This window comes from Periophthalmus magnuspinnatus, chromosome 7 (genome assembly GCF_009829125.3).
Source record: "Periophthalmus magnuspinnatus isolate fPerMag1 chromosome 7, fPerMag1.2.pri, whole genome shotgun sequence".
NCBI lineage: Eukaryota > Metazoa > Chordata > Actinopteri > Gobiiformes > Gobiidae > Periophthalmus > Periophthalmus magnuspinnatus.
Window position 1 is genome coordinate 26214485 of NC_047132.1, and position 16558 is coordinate 26231042.

Here is a 16558-nt window from a genome sequence, read left to right on the forward strand (position 1 = left end):
CACCGAGGACAGATTGGGGGTGTCTGGGGACGGATCAGCGACAGGAACGGACCTCCCGGCCGGAGGGAGGGCGGACCGAAGGCACTTGGCGTGGCAATCGGGACTCCAGCCCGAAACTCCGCCCCTGGCCCAATCGAAAACAGGGTTGTGGGCGCGTAGCCAGGGGTAACCAAGGACCAGAGGAGAAGCGGAGGAGGACAGGACATGAAACTGACGGTTCTCTTGGTGGTTGCCGGACAGAATCACGGTGACAGGTTCTGTGATGTGAGTGATGTGCCCCAGAAAACGTCCATTGAGCCCCTGGGCATTTAAGGGGCGTTCGAGGGGCTCCAGGTAGACCCCGAGCTGCTCCGCGACTTGGGCATCAATAAAGTCCCTCTCAGCCCCGGAGTCGATAAGGGCGGAAACGCATAAGGTCTCTGTGCGAACGCACAGGGTGGCGCTGAGCCGCAGTCTATTAGAAGAGTCCAGGATGTGTTGCTCGCCCACCAGTACTCCCAGTGCTACTGGTGGGCCCCCCCTTTTGGCCGAACTGGGCAAGTGACCACATAATGTCCGCGCTCACCGCAGTAGAGGCAAGCCCCGGCCAGACGACGCCTCCGTTGACGCTCCTCGGCCGACACAAGGGTCCTGTCGAGTTGCATGGGCTCATCCGGCGGGGGCGGGGCAGCGCGTGGCTCCGGCGGGACCGGTGACCAGCGTCTCTCTCGGCGACGAGCCCGTAGGCGGTTGTCTATACGGTGAGTGAGGGAGATGAGGGTCCGCAGGTCGGGGGGTTCGTCCCGGGAAACCAATTCATCTTTCAAAGTCTCGTTCAGGCCCCGCACAAACACAGCCCGCAGCGCGCTGTCCGTCCAGTCCAGCTCCGCCGCATGTGTCCAGAATTCAATGGAATAATCCGCTACCGTCCTGGAGCCCTGGCTGAGAGTCAATAACCGGGAGGCAGCATTGTCCTGGTAGTGCGGGTGGTCAAACACCAGCTTAAACGTGGACACAAATTCATTAAAATCCAGGCTATCCACAGACGTCTTCATTAGGCGCGCCTCTGCCCACTGGAGAGCTCTGCCCCGGAGTAATCCACATATATATCGGATCTTGGTGGCCCCCGAGCTGAAACGAGAAGGGCATTGCCGGAACATGAACTCGCACTGGAACAGGAATCCGCGACAGAGGTGAGGTTGTCCAGCATACGGCTCCGGATCCGTGCCTCTCGGCTCCGGGAGGCGTGGCGGCGCTCCGGCTGCAGCAGGCGGGGTGACGAGGAGCGCGGCCACCTGGTGGTTAAGCTGTGCCACCTGCTGGGACAATGTCTGATTTAGCTCCAATAGAGTCCGAATGGATTGTTCATGCTGACCCAGCACCGCCTCGGGGTGAGAGTGCGTGAGGCGGCGCGTCTGGTCCGGATCTGAGCCTGCTTGGTCCATAGTGGCCAGACCGTTCTGTCGTAACGGTGCGGATAGGACCAAAGGATGCAGACCAGAGCAGTTTTAACAGTGTTTATTTACAGCGGTGAAAATGCAGTCTTTAAACAGGTCACAAGAGCAGGTACAGGAACCGGGGAGCGGGAGACGGGTCAGGCGGGTGCGGTGCAGGTAGAGGCGGGCAGGACAGGACCAGGACGGGGATAGAAGCAGGTGCGGTACCAGGGCAGGCGGATCAGACGAAGACCAGAGCGGGGAGCGGGTGACAAACCAGAGACCAGGACCGGACAGGAGACGAGACGAGCAGGAGACGAGACGAGCAGGAGACGAGACGAGCAGGAGACGAGACGAGCAGGAGACAAGACGAGCTGGAAGCGATACCGGGACTGGAACGTGGCGGCAGGAGCTGGGCGAGTAGAGGCAGGAATCTGGAGGGTGCATAAATCCAAATGAGCATTTGCCGGAAAGTACCATATAACAAAGCTTAGCAAGAAACATTCACGTTTTACACGCGGACGGTCTGGCACCGAGTGTAGACTGCCAAGCCTTCTTGTACTCAGCAGCAGGTGGTGGTGATTAGGCTGATGCACCCCAGGTGTGCACGGGAGGAGTCAGGCACTCCACCCAGCTCCAGACACACAGGTAGGGGAGGGGGAGAGAGCACGGGAGGACAGGGAAACTGACATCATGACAGAAAGAGACAGTCTGGACATGTAGGGATATGGAATGTAAATATGGACAGGATGATACAAGCTCAAAGCTGGCTAAGAGATACCCACAGAATAAAAAGTGATATGAGAGAAGAATATGCCACTGTATTAATCACTCATGTATAGTACTTTCCATTAGCCAAAAAAGAGCTAATAGAAATCATATCAGTCCCGTTATTTATTTTTCTTAATAGAAAAGTGCACCCAACATTTTAACATGACAATATCACGCAGCTTTGCTCTCACCACATTCTACTCAACATGCCCTGCATCACTGAGCATCTCCTCTGTGCCCCCTCCTGCCTCTCTCTCTTGCTGCAGTAATTGAACAAACAGAGGAGTAGGAGGAGGAGAGCTGCAGAGAGAAGATGCTTATCCTAACTCCACATGCGTCGCATCCAAAATTAGCCACTCTCGTCTCCCCTCTTCCCTCTCTTATCTATTCCTTCTCTCTCTTCCCCTCTTCCCTCTTTCAACTCTCCTCCCCACTCTCCTCTCTCCCCTCTGCCCACTCCTCTCCCCTTTCCTCTCTCATCACTTCTCTCTCCTTTCCCCTCTTTCCTCTCCCCCTGCACAAATCTCCCCTCTGTCCACTCTCCTGTCTCTCACCACCCTTCTCCCCTCTCTCATCCTCATCTCCCCTCTTTCTCATGTCCCCTCTCCATTGTCTCACATCTCCCCTCTGCCCATTCTCCTCTCTCTCATCACCATTCTCCCCTATCACATCCCCATCTCCCCTCTCTCCTTCCCTCTTTCTCATGTCCTCTCTCCCCTGTCTCATATCTCCTCTCTTTCCTCCTCTCTCCCTTCCTTGGTCTCCCCTCTCCTCCTCCCGCTCTCACACCCCCCCTCTTTCCTTCTCCTCCCCCATGCGTGGCTGGATGCCCTCAGCTCTGCAGTGGTGACAGGGTGACACGCGTGCAGTAGTGGATGCATTTTGGAGGACAGCCCAGTGGCACCATGCAGAGCAGAGATGTGCAGATTGCAGCACCAGCACATTTCCACAGCTCAAGGAGAGCAGGTGACAGGGAGCGCTGTCAGGACCACATATTTGCAACACTGCAAAACAGACCTAATTGTCTTAATTTAGATATGGTGAAGTAATCTATTTTCTGACTGTATTAGAAGGATTTTATAGATTCAAATGTTAATATTAATGGGTGAAAGCACCCATCCTTCCATTCATTAATCAAAGTCATTATTTTATCTAATTGTTCGTTTAGTATTAGTACAAAATACACCCAATATGTATACTTATGTACAGGTGAAAAATGCAATGTTTTGCATCATATTTGTCCTCGCTACAAGGCCTTTTTGTTGAATATTATGTAAACGATCAGGAAAGTTATACTAACAAAACACAGAAATTTAAACTTTAACTTAAAACTTTGTGTTATATGTGTGTCTTACATTTTTTATACATCTTGAATAAAAATCGTCATTGCCACCTCAATGCTTCCCCAACTCTTCCAGTGCCACATCTCCTCATGAAATCTCACACACTCACCACACATTTACATGGCATTATCATTGGAGTGCCATTAAAGGACTGTCCAAATACAGCCTGCTGCGTTGTGTTTGTGAAGGAGACCTGATGTCAGAGACCATTTACTGATTGTGGCACTGAAAACATTGTTTTATCAGCTGGCTGTGAAACTGTTAGTTTGAACATTTGCATATTGGACTAAAGGTCTCTCTATGTATTTGTGTGGCGATTGTAGCGGCATGTGCCTGGTGTTGCCCTAGGATTAGCATGGTAATCATTCTGCATGTTGACACACTGTTATTCAGACTGATGTGTTTGTTTGTGGGTTCAGGGCCTTTGCAAACCAACCAACTGCATTAACAGCCGTGTGCCTAATCTAGGACTTAATGGCTTTCTCCAATGATGTTGTTTGCCTCCACGATGTTTTATTCAAACGCCTGCTCAGTCAAATTGAGATAAGTGTTGGGATCTGTCACTGTTACTTTTTCTAACACAATTATTCAATTTGATATCAGGAAACAGATTGTTTCACCAGCTACAGTTCAACTATTATTTCATTTGACACCTGAACAAAAATATTTAAAACTCTCTGAATTGCATTATTCATTCATGGCCCACCCGTCAGTAACTACAACTGTCCTGGGACCAACTGAGGGAAACTCGTTGCCAGTCTGAGCCAGGACACAACAGTATGCCTGTGCAGCTCCTAAATATATAAATAACAATTTCATGATCAGCACCTTGGACAGAGCAGTGAAATTGTAAAGCGCAATTGTTAATGTTTTCCATCCACAGCAGATAATCACTGTTATTGGCTTTTAGATTGACAGCTATGAAAATCAGAAGCAGTAAACAAGCCAGATAGATTTCACTTGTTGTCATGCTTTTATGTGCTGTTAAAATACTAACAGAATCAAAATATATCCTACACATGTAAGGCTGTAATTGCACCTTTTATATGCCATCTGGATCTGACTGCAGCTTTTTTTATAATTTTTAAATGCCTGACTTATAAATTCAACGTAAATTCATTAATTTATACTGCTTATACCTGCTGCATACATTAGCAATTAAATCAAGGCTACAGCTGTTCAAAGCGTCTAGTCTAATGTAACCATGCATATATTTTACATGCTCCTACATGACACCACTGATGTTCTAAAGGAGACACCATAACATCTTCTTAAGCCAAAAGGACAAATGTTATGCTTAAGTCACTAACGTGGCCTGTTGCTGTCGCAGGCTGGGACTGCTGCATCACGGGGCACTGGGGCAAAACATACAGTGATTGTTCCTGGCAAATATAGAGGGGACTCAGACGTGAGAGAAAGTGCAAAGAAAGAGCGAGATACAGATCGCTAAAGCAGACCGCGTTAAGGTCAGTGAGCAAGTTTGGGCTCTGCGAGACTAGCAGCGTAACGGCTCCACTGAGAGCTCCTGATTTAGTGGATATAGAAGTGAGTGGATAAAAGAGGACTGAGGAGAAAGAAAGGAGAGACTACTATAAAGTCTCACCTTGTTCTGCACCATGCACACACAGCGCACTCCAGCTGTCAGCCTGCTACTCTCTTCTCTCCATCAGAGCCTCTGGGAGCATGCATCATTCATGAGGGGGGACTTATTTGGCTGCGTCATCTCCACATATCTGCCAATAACTTTAGAAATTTGATATTAGGCTTAAAATATTTTAAAATCAAATGTTTAACTTTCCCAACTTGAAAACCTGACTTTAACTGTGAGAGTAGAAGCTACTGAGCTCTTTTGATAACAATATTGGCTTATGAGTATTGAGCCCTGATGATGGTACATACTGTATCGCTTGAAAATTAATTAAAGCTGACACAGGAAAAAGAGCAACTGCCCAGGAGTGTGGATGTGAAAAGGTAATTATCTAAGAGGTGCTGTGCGGTGCCCTGGTGCTGTCAGCATGGCAGATTTGTCTCAGAGCCAGTGTCGCAGCCTGCTGTGAAGGTCAACCCCCCTGCAGCGATGGATTACAGCGGCACACTCAGGCAGAATACGATCCCGCGCCCGAGGGGAGGTCTACGGGCACAACGAGGCCTCACCGACCCCCGCGTCCCTCCACGAGTTACAATGTAGCTGTAGCATGTCAAAGCACACAAAAAGGAACATGTGTCTATATGAGAGCTAATACAACCTGGCTTTTCTAATCAAAGTGCTTGGGTCTCTTGGTCGACTAAAGATGCAAGCTGTAAAAAAAAAAATATTCAGTGTCTCTATGATCTTGCATGCATCTGACCCAAACATTTAGAGAGGAGAAGAGACAACAGCTTTCTTCATGTAAAACGTGAGAATAAATCACAATTCCCTCCCACAAACTTCAGCAAACCCACTACTCCATGCCTTCTGTTTTTTGATTTTGTCATTATAAATCCAGCAATAAATCCAGCTACTTGACTAAAGCAAATCTAGGTTAATTAAGATGACTGAATGATGACTAAGCATGCAGTTCTAAAAAGTACATGAAAACTGTATCTGGGCACCTATGGGCTGTAACCACATCCACAGGTGAGTCACAGCCCCCTCAAAGCAACTAAATAGGACATGTGATCTTACACTGTCATCAAAGATCTTACAGAAGAGAGTTAGTCACTATGTTTGAAGTCATTTTTGATCTCCAAATTACAGTAAGGATTTCACTGGTAGTACGCAGCAGAAGTACAGGTCTAGTGGTACTTAAAATGGTGTACAAAGAAAATAGAGTTTTAGTGTTGAGATTATGGTTATTTCAAACTATTATATTACTCTTATCCTAATTTATGAATGATTTAACAAGTATTAGTACAAGTATGCACTTGACATCTAAAGATACTGTAGACTTACATTTGTCCCAGTTTGTACAGTTTGGTGATACAAAAAAAAAAAAAAGTTTAGTACTACCACTTATTAATACCCTTGAATTAGACCTGGGTTGGTCTGGAATTTAGGCCAAAAAATATTTTTCACTCAAAACCCCTGCTGGTGTCTAGCCGGTGTTTGGAGTTCAGCATGGGCACAAATACACATAGACTGGCACATCCACAATGGCCTGGCAGACGGGGGTGTCCTTCCCTGGCTCGGCTCTCTCTGCCATGACCTTAATTTGTTCTGTCTTGAGCACGAGTGGCCAGTGGGCAGCTAATGCTCCTCAAGGGAACAAAGTGACAGCACGTATGAGCGTTATCGCAGGGCTCTAAGCATATGCACGGAGCAGAGGACAGAATCAAACAATGAGATGCAGAGAGTGGATGTCTCACAGGGCGGCATGGGCCAGAGCAAAAGAAAATCACCATTTTCAGACAATAAAATTGGTTTAGAGTTCAAATAGAAGAGAGAAGAGCTTTGAGGAATTTACTTAATACAATAAAAGGCACTCAAGTGATCATTCAAACGCTCAAGCTTCAGTTTAATTTGTCTTTTTTGTGAAACATTGTTCAAGTGTTCTTCAGAATAAATATTCACAGACAAAAACATAAAAAATCTCACATTAAAACATAAATAAACTAATACCATTTACATTTTAAAAATCCATATACTTTTTTTTTTGCTAAAACGAGTCTCATGTTTTATCTGTCTAAAAAACTTTTTGAATAGTTTTGCCCAATTCACAATGAAGAGTTACATAGCACTCAAAAACCTCCAAAACATAACATAGAAAAGTTAAAAAGTAACAATTACACTAAATGCCAATTGAAAAAGTTTCCCCTGACTTTCAGGGGGCTCTATGGGAGAGATTGTTGTTCATGGGTTTAACAAGAGGAGACAAGAAAAGCAGAATCTAAGTCTGATAGTGCTAGATGTGTGGCCACCAATAAAAGCCCAAGAACACAAGCTGTCTCCCTGCTGCCTAATCCTCTAATGAAGATTTGTGGCACTGGCTGGTTGGTGATTATTGGCCCAGCCCTAGTACAAAAAACATCTTCTGGGCTACTGTAAATACTGGCCCTCAAGGCCAAACATGTGCAAATGAGAATGAATGACACACTAAATGAGGGTATTGTAATGTTCTGTCAAATTCCTGATGAGACATTTGTCAGCAATCCCAAAAACAAGCCTCAACATTAACCAACATTATTCAGATGTGAAGAAAGCAAAGTGATAAAGCCACTTTTGCTCGTGTTGTGAATCCTGTCTCTGTGGACCAAGTTTGTAGATTCTTATGCTAATTTTATGGAAATACTAATTTGTTGTGTACTCCGCTGTCTTTGTGCTACATTTTATGAGCGCAAATAACAATCAGTGGGTATGAGAGAGCCACACTCACTTAGACCTGTCAAGATAATGGCTACATCAACTTATGGTTCAATACACGACAGATGGAATAATACTTTTTGGGGTCAATATTTAACATGGGGATTTTTTCCTTGTGCCAGTGGGAAAAGTTTGGTTATTTTTCTGTACCACAATGAGATTTGAGCTGTGAACTTGTAATTATGAACTTTTATGACTCATTATAGATACAAACTAACTACTTAAGTGTTGCATTCTGTTACTTATTTATTGCAGTTCATGGTTGTTGTTTTTTTTTTGCATTTGTTTTAAAACTTTTTTACTTTTTGGAGGATAATTATGTTTTTTGGTTTGGTTTTCAATATTATCATTTATTGTCTATATTTACTTCAGAAATATATCGCACTTCAAAATGTGTTAACGTGAAAGGCCTACACTCACTTCTTAAGTCAGAGAAGGACAATGAGGACTTTTGTGAAGACTAAAATAGGAGATGGTGGAGTATCATGTGACCTGTGCTGACATAGTAACATACTGTAAATGGATGACCTCAGATACCACATTACCTGTTTGTCCCTTACAGCCTTCTAATCCATACCTCTGGCACCTCACCTGATCTGGCCTCCTCTCCACACCTCCCCCGCTCCCCCAGGGCCAGGGCAGGGAGCCACTGCAGGTCCTGGCAGAGCCCCTGTCTCTCAAAAAGGGGCAGGACTTGTGTGGAGACAGGTGCGCATACCAGACGCCAGCGCTAAGACCTGCCCCACACGGATCCTATAACTACCTGTTAGCGAGGCCCTCATCCAAAGCCAAAAAGGGCATGCGGCTAGCCATTAGCAGTTAGCTTGGTGCCTCTCAATGGGGCAAGCATAATAGTTACACCTTTTCATCACTGCCTGGTCTCTCAGCGTGTTGTTGTTGTTTGTTGTTTAACATACGTTGGCGCCGATTTGTCTAGCAGCAAGGAAGCAGCAGGGCTTGGATTTAGGCTATTCTGAGCACTTCATGTAACATTAAGGATTAAACGCTATGCTCAGGCTACTTGGAAGTAAACGATAATGTGGTTCATTTAGGCATTGCTTGGAATTGTCTGTACATGGAAAGAATATAAATAGATAGATGAGGAGAAAGTACCATTGTTTATGTCCAACATTTTCTTTTGTTTGATTAAAGTACCTGCATTTTGTGATGTGTGAGTAAAAAGGCTTGTAATGTACACATAGGTTAAGGTTTACTGTACTGGCAGTATCGATTACACCCTAAAGATGCTATATATTCATTATTGTAAGTTCAGACCAGGCAATAGTCTTGTCCAAATATGCCCACATTCCCTTTAAGTGTGAGTCAGATTACACACACAGTATAAAATCCACGCTGAAGCATCAGTTTCTCCCTGTGGGCCAGATTTAACAGGGAAGACTCTGGTCCTGCTCTGTTCCTGTCTCACTCGTCTTGTCGTTTGCCTCTGCATTCACAGCTTTACATCTCGCCTCCTGCTCTCTCCCTCCATCCTTTGGTTGCCCCCTCAGATTCTTTGCTTCCCCTGCTCTAACCAGGCTCTGATGAAGTGACCTTGCTGCATCTCAAGGAGAATTGATTTCTCTTTTGGTCTTTGTGTGAAATCGCATCTTAACAGTGCTCAAAGGAGTATCCTCTCAGCTGCAAAGCTGGATGGAGCTAATTCTCTTTCATGATGACACTTTTCACTCTGTTGTGTGTCTTCCCTCTTCTTCGTAGCCTCACTGCTTTCTTCTCCCTTCTCTCTAAGCTCACAGAAATAGAGCGGCCATGATTAATGTAACATCTATTGCCGCCAAACGTTAGCTTTGCCCAGCCTTTTATACTTGGCGGCTGGAATCTGTTAAGCCTATTCCAACAATGTCAGACAAAAATCTCATTTAAACTGTTTTACTGGTAAACAAACAATGGGCAAAATTGTATCTTTAATTTTATAATTCTATACCTGATACAACAATTAATACAGGTTTGGAACAGGCAAAATTATTGAATGCAACTTGCTTTGTCCCTCATAGACTAGATTCCTGTGCTTATATGAATGGTATCATCTTACAAATTACAATTGCTGATTGACTAAAACTGCTCCGCTAATGTTTGCACACATGTATGAGCGAAAGTTACACAATGTAATGAGAACCAAAGTGACAGACTTAGTGGCACTATAAGCTATAAGCCAAAGACTGTGGATCATCTGTGTTTCCACTGGGCAATCACACTGGCTGTTGGAGCATAAAAACCCCTTTTCCAGAGAGCAAGTCCCAGGCGTCTTGTAGCCCCAGGACTCCCAGTAAGTATTCAACCAGGCAGCCACTCACTGCACTAATGTGACACCATAATGACGCAGGTGAACGTCTGTGCTGCACAGAGCAGCATCAGTGTCCCAGGACAGTGTAGCTGCATGTGCAGAGCAGACACTAAGCATCTGGCCAGAGTTTGGGGCCAAAGGTGGCAAGTGCAGCTGCTAGAATCTGCAGGTCAAGTACTAAAGCACTAAACGTGAAAGGAAAATGAATAGTCACTGATACTACTCCATATATCACAGAATCATTGATTCAATATCAACAAATAAACTTTGGTGTTTAAATGCTGTTATGGAGACATGTAATGCAGAGAGATACGCATAACAAATAAGAAAAATAGATCTGGATTTGGCTTGTCTGTATTCATTTGAAATATATATTTGAAGTATTACCACCAATGTAAGTTATGCAAATATCTGTGGCATTATGTCTGACTGGTGGTGGCTGCTCCCTGATGGAGCACACTGCAGTATGGTCAACAAAGCAGAAACACCTCCATCTCTCCTCTGCACCACACACTCCAATAGCCCTTAGAGTCACACAGACACAATAGGTAGCCATCCCACCAGTCCAATAACAGGCCTATTCATTAGAGTCTCTTACAGACGGTATTGACAAGCTGCTGACACACAGACACTCCAGCATAAACAAATGGGGCAGTGGAGAGTAGCACAAGTGAGAAGGGAGCAGGGACACTTCCTCTACTCCTGTAATATCAAGGTTTCCCAAAGCGGGACTACAGCGTGAAAAAGGAGCAACCAGAGAGAGGCTGCAAGAGGAAATATGCAACTTATTATTGTGGCAAACACGTCATGAATAAGGTCAACAGTGGCCTTAGAGGAATCCCCAATGCTCTGCTTTAATATAAATACACAAACATAATGATGCTGTTCTCTGTACCTCTTAACCCTCCACCCCAGATCACTGCTCATGTGTGTGGCCTTTTCTAATTACTGCCCTGGGAATAAGTCCTCTTCATATAAGTGCCTCAGAGCTGTTCAGGAGGTAAATTGGGTCAAGTGCAATCCAACGCTTAGTTATATGGATGTTTGCCACAGCCATTGCCCATGCCTGATACCTACATTAAAAAGAAAGACATGCAATTTATTTAAAATTTGAATATGTTTTTTGTTCTTCAAAAATAAGAATCCAGTTCTGGTTAAGTTGAATATATCAAGTCTGACTAACACTAAAACAATGCTTGCTGGTATACGTATTTAGCATTTTATAGAAGAATGTTTTAGTGCTTGTAAAACATGCAAATTATATAGCAGGTATGCAAAGAAGCCCAGAGAGGCAAGTTGTACCACGCATACCGATTTCTGTCTCATTTCAAAGGAACAATTACTGTGTCACTCTGACACTAGCCAAACCAGGGCAGTGGAAAGAGAGGAAGAGGAGCTGGACCTGAAGATGTGACCTCCAGCGCAGGTGAGCAGACAAGGGGGAGGGGAGTAATGCAGACAGGTCAATGAGGAGACAGGCTTTATGAAGACAGATGAGATGTGAGCAGCCTCGCATGCCTGAACAATAGACATAGAGACAGACTGATCACATGGTCGTGGCTCAGGTCTACCCTTACTGATTCCCTACACTGGCCATTTACATGAAATAAAACAAAAACTCAAAAACTTAAACAAGTAGAAGGCTTTTGAAATAAAAAAGTGTTTCCGTGTGAGACTCCCCAAAAGCACACTGACCATGCTGTTTATTAGCTTATGCAGATGTTCTAGTGCTCTGTTATAGTGTGCCCAGATAACACAGTTTATGGAACAAAGCGCTGGCAGCACTGGTCCTATAGTTTGGTGCAGAGCCTTGTGGAGCTGCTGCCTGCAGCTCTGTATATACACTCTATACATTGCTGTGCTGCACAACAATAACACATCTACTGCCATTATCAGCATCAGGACTGTCATCACTATGAGAGCAGCCAGCATCCTCCAGCAGACCCCGAGAGCTCCAGCAGTCTCCACGGCATGCAACATAAAGACACGCATTAGCAAGGGTATTGTTCAAGGTCATTTGCACAAATGCACAGAGAAAAGCTCATCAGCGTTGCATTGAATGCATTTTCTACCTGAGCTGCGATTACAGCTGTGAAACATTGCCAAAGGCATAAACACCTGCCCGTTGTTTCATTATTATCCGTTCTTTTATTTGTGAGGACAAAGGTTAGGTGTAAATATTTGCTGATATTTGTTTGTGGTTTATCTGGACTGGTTTCACCGCTGTAAAGGTCATTAAATGACATTAGCCTTTTCAGAGAGAAAATCCGCAAATGTCAAATGATTATGTCAGTGCATCATGATACAAATGAGGCAGAAAGACATTAAACATTCAAACTTCAAACCAAACATTTTCATCCATGTGACAAGACAACTTATAATTGACTGGCAGGTTTAAACAGAGTATTTTACAGGCCAACCCAAATGAGAGGAAATACAGTGAGGTACAGTGGTAAGACTAATACCAGCTGCAGAACATAGACTATAGCAAACATTAACTATATTTAAAGGGTCCTAATATTACACAGTTTAAGATACACCATTTTTCTGTGAGCAGCAAACTGTTAAAAGAAGTGCTTGTAGTTCACACCATTAGTTCAGCTGTCTACCTTTACTCAGTGTTTGCTACAGTGCACCAGCTGCAGGCAAAGAGCTGCTGTTAACGTGTTCTGACCAAATATCATTAACAGGAGATCTCGCTACCACCTGCAACCTGATCAAGACACAGCATGTCTAAGTGTGAAATGAGCGACAAGATGCTTTGACCCACCACAAAAACTCAAAAACACAACTCCTCTGGAAACTGTACATTAGAAAATTACCCTTAAAACCATCAAAAGTTACTCTCACACACAAATAAACAGTGGTGGTGAAGCCTGGAGCTAAATGAAATACGCACCATGACTTCAGACACCTTAGACTTCCCTCCCTATAATCATTAGAGGTCTGCTTGAAAAACATGCCTGCCGGGAGAGCAGAGGAGCAGAGCAGCTCCTGAATCAGCCCAGGCATGCGTTAAAACAAAGTGAGCTCTCCCCACATAGCAACACACACCAAAAACAAAGAAACTATCCACAAGTCCACTTTCACAAGCTGACTCACACGGCCACTGTTACGCACATGTCTCCGATAGCATCTACACAGCCGGGCATCGTTGTGTGCACATACAGAGAAAGCCATTCCCTAGATAAATGTATAGGCTAACTATATAGGGGCCACACGCACCACTTGCAGACACGGCCACTATGAGAGCAGAATACTAAAGAAGAACACTGGCTGACTCAGAATAGAAGAAGACTGCAAAATGATAACATAAGATACTGTATGTTGGGATGCATGCAAGCTTCTTTAATCCTAAAATTAAAGTTGCATGTGTCACATTTTGAAAAGACTGAAGGAACTGATTTAATACTTAGTGGCAGGTGACATCATAACAAAAACAAACAGTGGAAGCTAACTGTCCCTTTACACAAATCCTAGAAATGGTGGAGTCCAGTCATGTGACCAAACAGCTCAAAATGATATGGTGAGGCAACACTTTGACCTTCTCTGTCATCACTCACACCTGCTACAATAATGGCACACTATTAGGGTGATTACAAGCACTAACCATGATTTAAACCTCCACTCAGCGCTTAGTATTGACAGATGTCTAGTGTCCGGAGCTGTTAATAGACACTACAGAGCTGCTGCTGCTGCTGCTACTGCTGCTGCCTGTTTCCAAGTTGAAGTATTCACAAGAAGAATGACCTCTCCAAAAACAAAATCCAAACTCACCTAAAATCATGCTGAGTGGTCTGTCTTTGGTCTGGTTGAAAAGCGTTCCTCAGTTGCCCCTGTTTCCCCCGTTTGCATCAAGGGGACAATGGCTGCGAGGAAAAACACGTCTTTTCAGAGTTGCTCGCCACTTTCCAGAAAGAGGCAACTCAGCAAGGCAGATCAAGGAGAGGTGAGGAGACACCGCTGCTCATGCCGTCCCTTAGTTATCGCCTTTGCCCCTGTCCAGGTAAACCACTGGGGGCGTGTGTGAGAGAAGAGAGTGGAGAGTTAGAAGGAGGTGGTCCGTGTTCTGCAGTTGTGGCTCAGGTAAGTGTAAGGACGTGCTTGGAGGGGGGTTAGTCGCAGAGGGGTAGAGAGAGAGAAAAGGGGGTTAGAGAAAGAGAGAGAGGGAGGGGGAGCCTAAAGTGTGACAGCCAATCACAGGAGCAGCCTACACACAAGCCTGGATCTTCTTCTCCACAGCAGCCTGAAGGAATTGCAGTGTGATCTCCAACAAAAAGCTGACAGGCAGTTTCTCCTTCTGATTTGAAAGAGGCAGCTTCAGAAAAGTCTTCACTGCAGCGAGTCGTGCCTGGTTTAGTTCTCCCTCTAAAAACAAACAGCCCCTCAGTTGTACCGCCTCTGCTCCCTCTCACAGCTTCTTGATTTTGGTGTTGGGTATAACCTACAGGCACCTTGCATGCCTCCACTCTGATTGGTGCTAGTCTCGGCCAATGGGAAAAGCTGTAGACATTTGTCATCATGCAGAGTGGAAGTCATGAAGGGGGAACACAGACTGAAAATGCCTGTCTCCCCCTAACCGCTGTTCTCACACAGAGGCAGGGCTGATTGTCAGATGGGTTTATTGCAGTGGCTGTTTATGCCCCTCCCCCTCACCGTCCTTTGATTTGGTGTTGCGCGCTGACTTGTTTAAGGATTAACCTTTTATCCACGTGGCTCTGTCCTATCCCCCTGTGCTGTCTCCATCCCTTAACCTGCACCGGCAAGGTTACACCACATCTGATCAACCACAGCATTTTCAACAAAGGGATGTGATTCAGGCAGGGAGTGCAGAGGAGGGGGCGGCAAATCACAAGATGAAATAGAAAGCGACAGAGCAGAGGAAGCTGTGGAAGGAGGGGCAGAGATGAAACTAAACACAAACTGACAGAGGGGTGAGGAGACGTGGAGTGACAAGAGGAGACGACCAGGGGACCGCAAATACAGGGGCATGGTGGACACAGCAGAATTCTCACGTGGACTATTGCTGTATGTTGTCACTAAAGCATTGCAAAGATATGAAGGGTCTAAACCCCCTTCACTCCATTGAGTTGATCAGAAAATGTCTCCTGTCATGTCCCACTCAAGATGAATCACAATAAGTACAGCGATAGCTCAGAGCATCACAGTCCTGTGCCACAGTGCAGAAGAAGGCTTAACAAAGCTGTCAAAAATTAATCCCCCTGGGTGAGCATGCCTGCAAACACACCAGTACAAACACGTGAGCCCGGGGCTACACAAACAGCGCTGATGTTCAGAGGTGCTCCTCTTGTCCTGCTCCCTCCACACCCCCTCCGCCACTGCCCCCTCCCTGACTGAGGACTGAGTGACTCACACAGTGCTGGAGAGAATACTAAGGAGTAGACTGACACCTCGGTACCTCTCCACAGCAGCCAATGGCACGCAGAAAGTCAGTGTGAACAAACTCTGACAAATCATAAACACAAATCACAACAGAGAAGCCCTGCCCTCCTCAGCACACTGTTAGAGCAGGTCAACTGTGCTCCAGGTGTTAAAAGAGAAGCTTCCATGAGACACAATAAAAACAGGATTTGAGTGCATTTATCCAACTCCTCAGACTCCAGACAGCAACAACCAAATCACATGGCTCTATATTCAGCTTAGCTGAAGTTGGCTCAGACTTTATTTCTGAATGAAGGGCAAGAGATGAAACGTCAATACAGCATCGTCTGCAGGTTCTCCTACACACACCTGTGAGTGTGTGCGTGTGTGTGTGTCAGCAAAAGACGTGAGATAGGGTTTCCTCATTAGTTGTGTTGGTATCAATAATTCAGTCGGTCCTTGTTGCCGTTCAATGGTCCGAGTGCTAATGTGCTGTCGGGCCAATGGGGCTCAAGGCACAGCACAACTTTAATGGATGTCATGATGAGAGGGTGAAATCGGAGTATGGGGATTCTGTATCATCCACAGGCTGAAGATTTGAAGGAGAGAAGGAGAAGGAGGAGAGAAGAAAGGGAGAGGGAGGACAGAAGGAGGAGAGGTCGAGGGAAACAGAGCAGAGCAAGGTTAAAGGGCACTGGGGAGGTGTACAGGACAGTCACAGGAGAGCAGGTGACCTCAGAGGTTATAGAGGGAGAGAGATCATTGATTCTTATTCCTTACATGTACGAGAGGTAACTAAGAACATTTCAAAATATCTGCAGAAAAAAATCTGTGATAATTTGCAGCTTCTGGCCTACATAAAGTTACAGCACATTCTTAAAGCAAGATCAGATGGTGCCTCAACATAGAAAATGAGTGGTATAGCACAGACAGGCTCTTTAAGACAATTAAGTACTTAATATTAAAAAAAACTGGTTGAAAGTGAAGTTGTTCTGTGCTGCCCTCT

At 45.2% G+C, this 16558-nt stretch overlaps 1 protein-coding gene across 3 annotated transcripts in view; it reads right to left on the reverse strand.

Moving 5' to 3' along the window:
• Positions 1–16558, reverse strand: part of znf385a (zinc finger protein 385A) — a 69405-nt gene that overhangs the window by 50555 nt on the left and 2292 nt on the right. The window contains exon 1 of one of the 3 annotated variants that reach the window (XM_033969496.2): positions 13948–14564. The exons of the other annotated variants lie outside the window; for them this stretch is intronic. Within the exon in view, the coding sequence (XP_033825387.1) occupies positions 13948–13957 (10 nt within the window). The 5' untranslated portion in view covers positions 13958–14564. Of the gene's footprint in view, positions 1–13947; positions 14565–16558 lie in introns of those variants that run through there. 3 annotated transcript variants of the gene reach the window in all.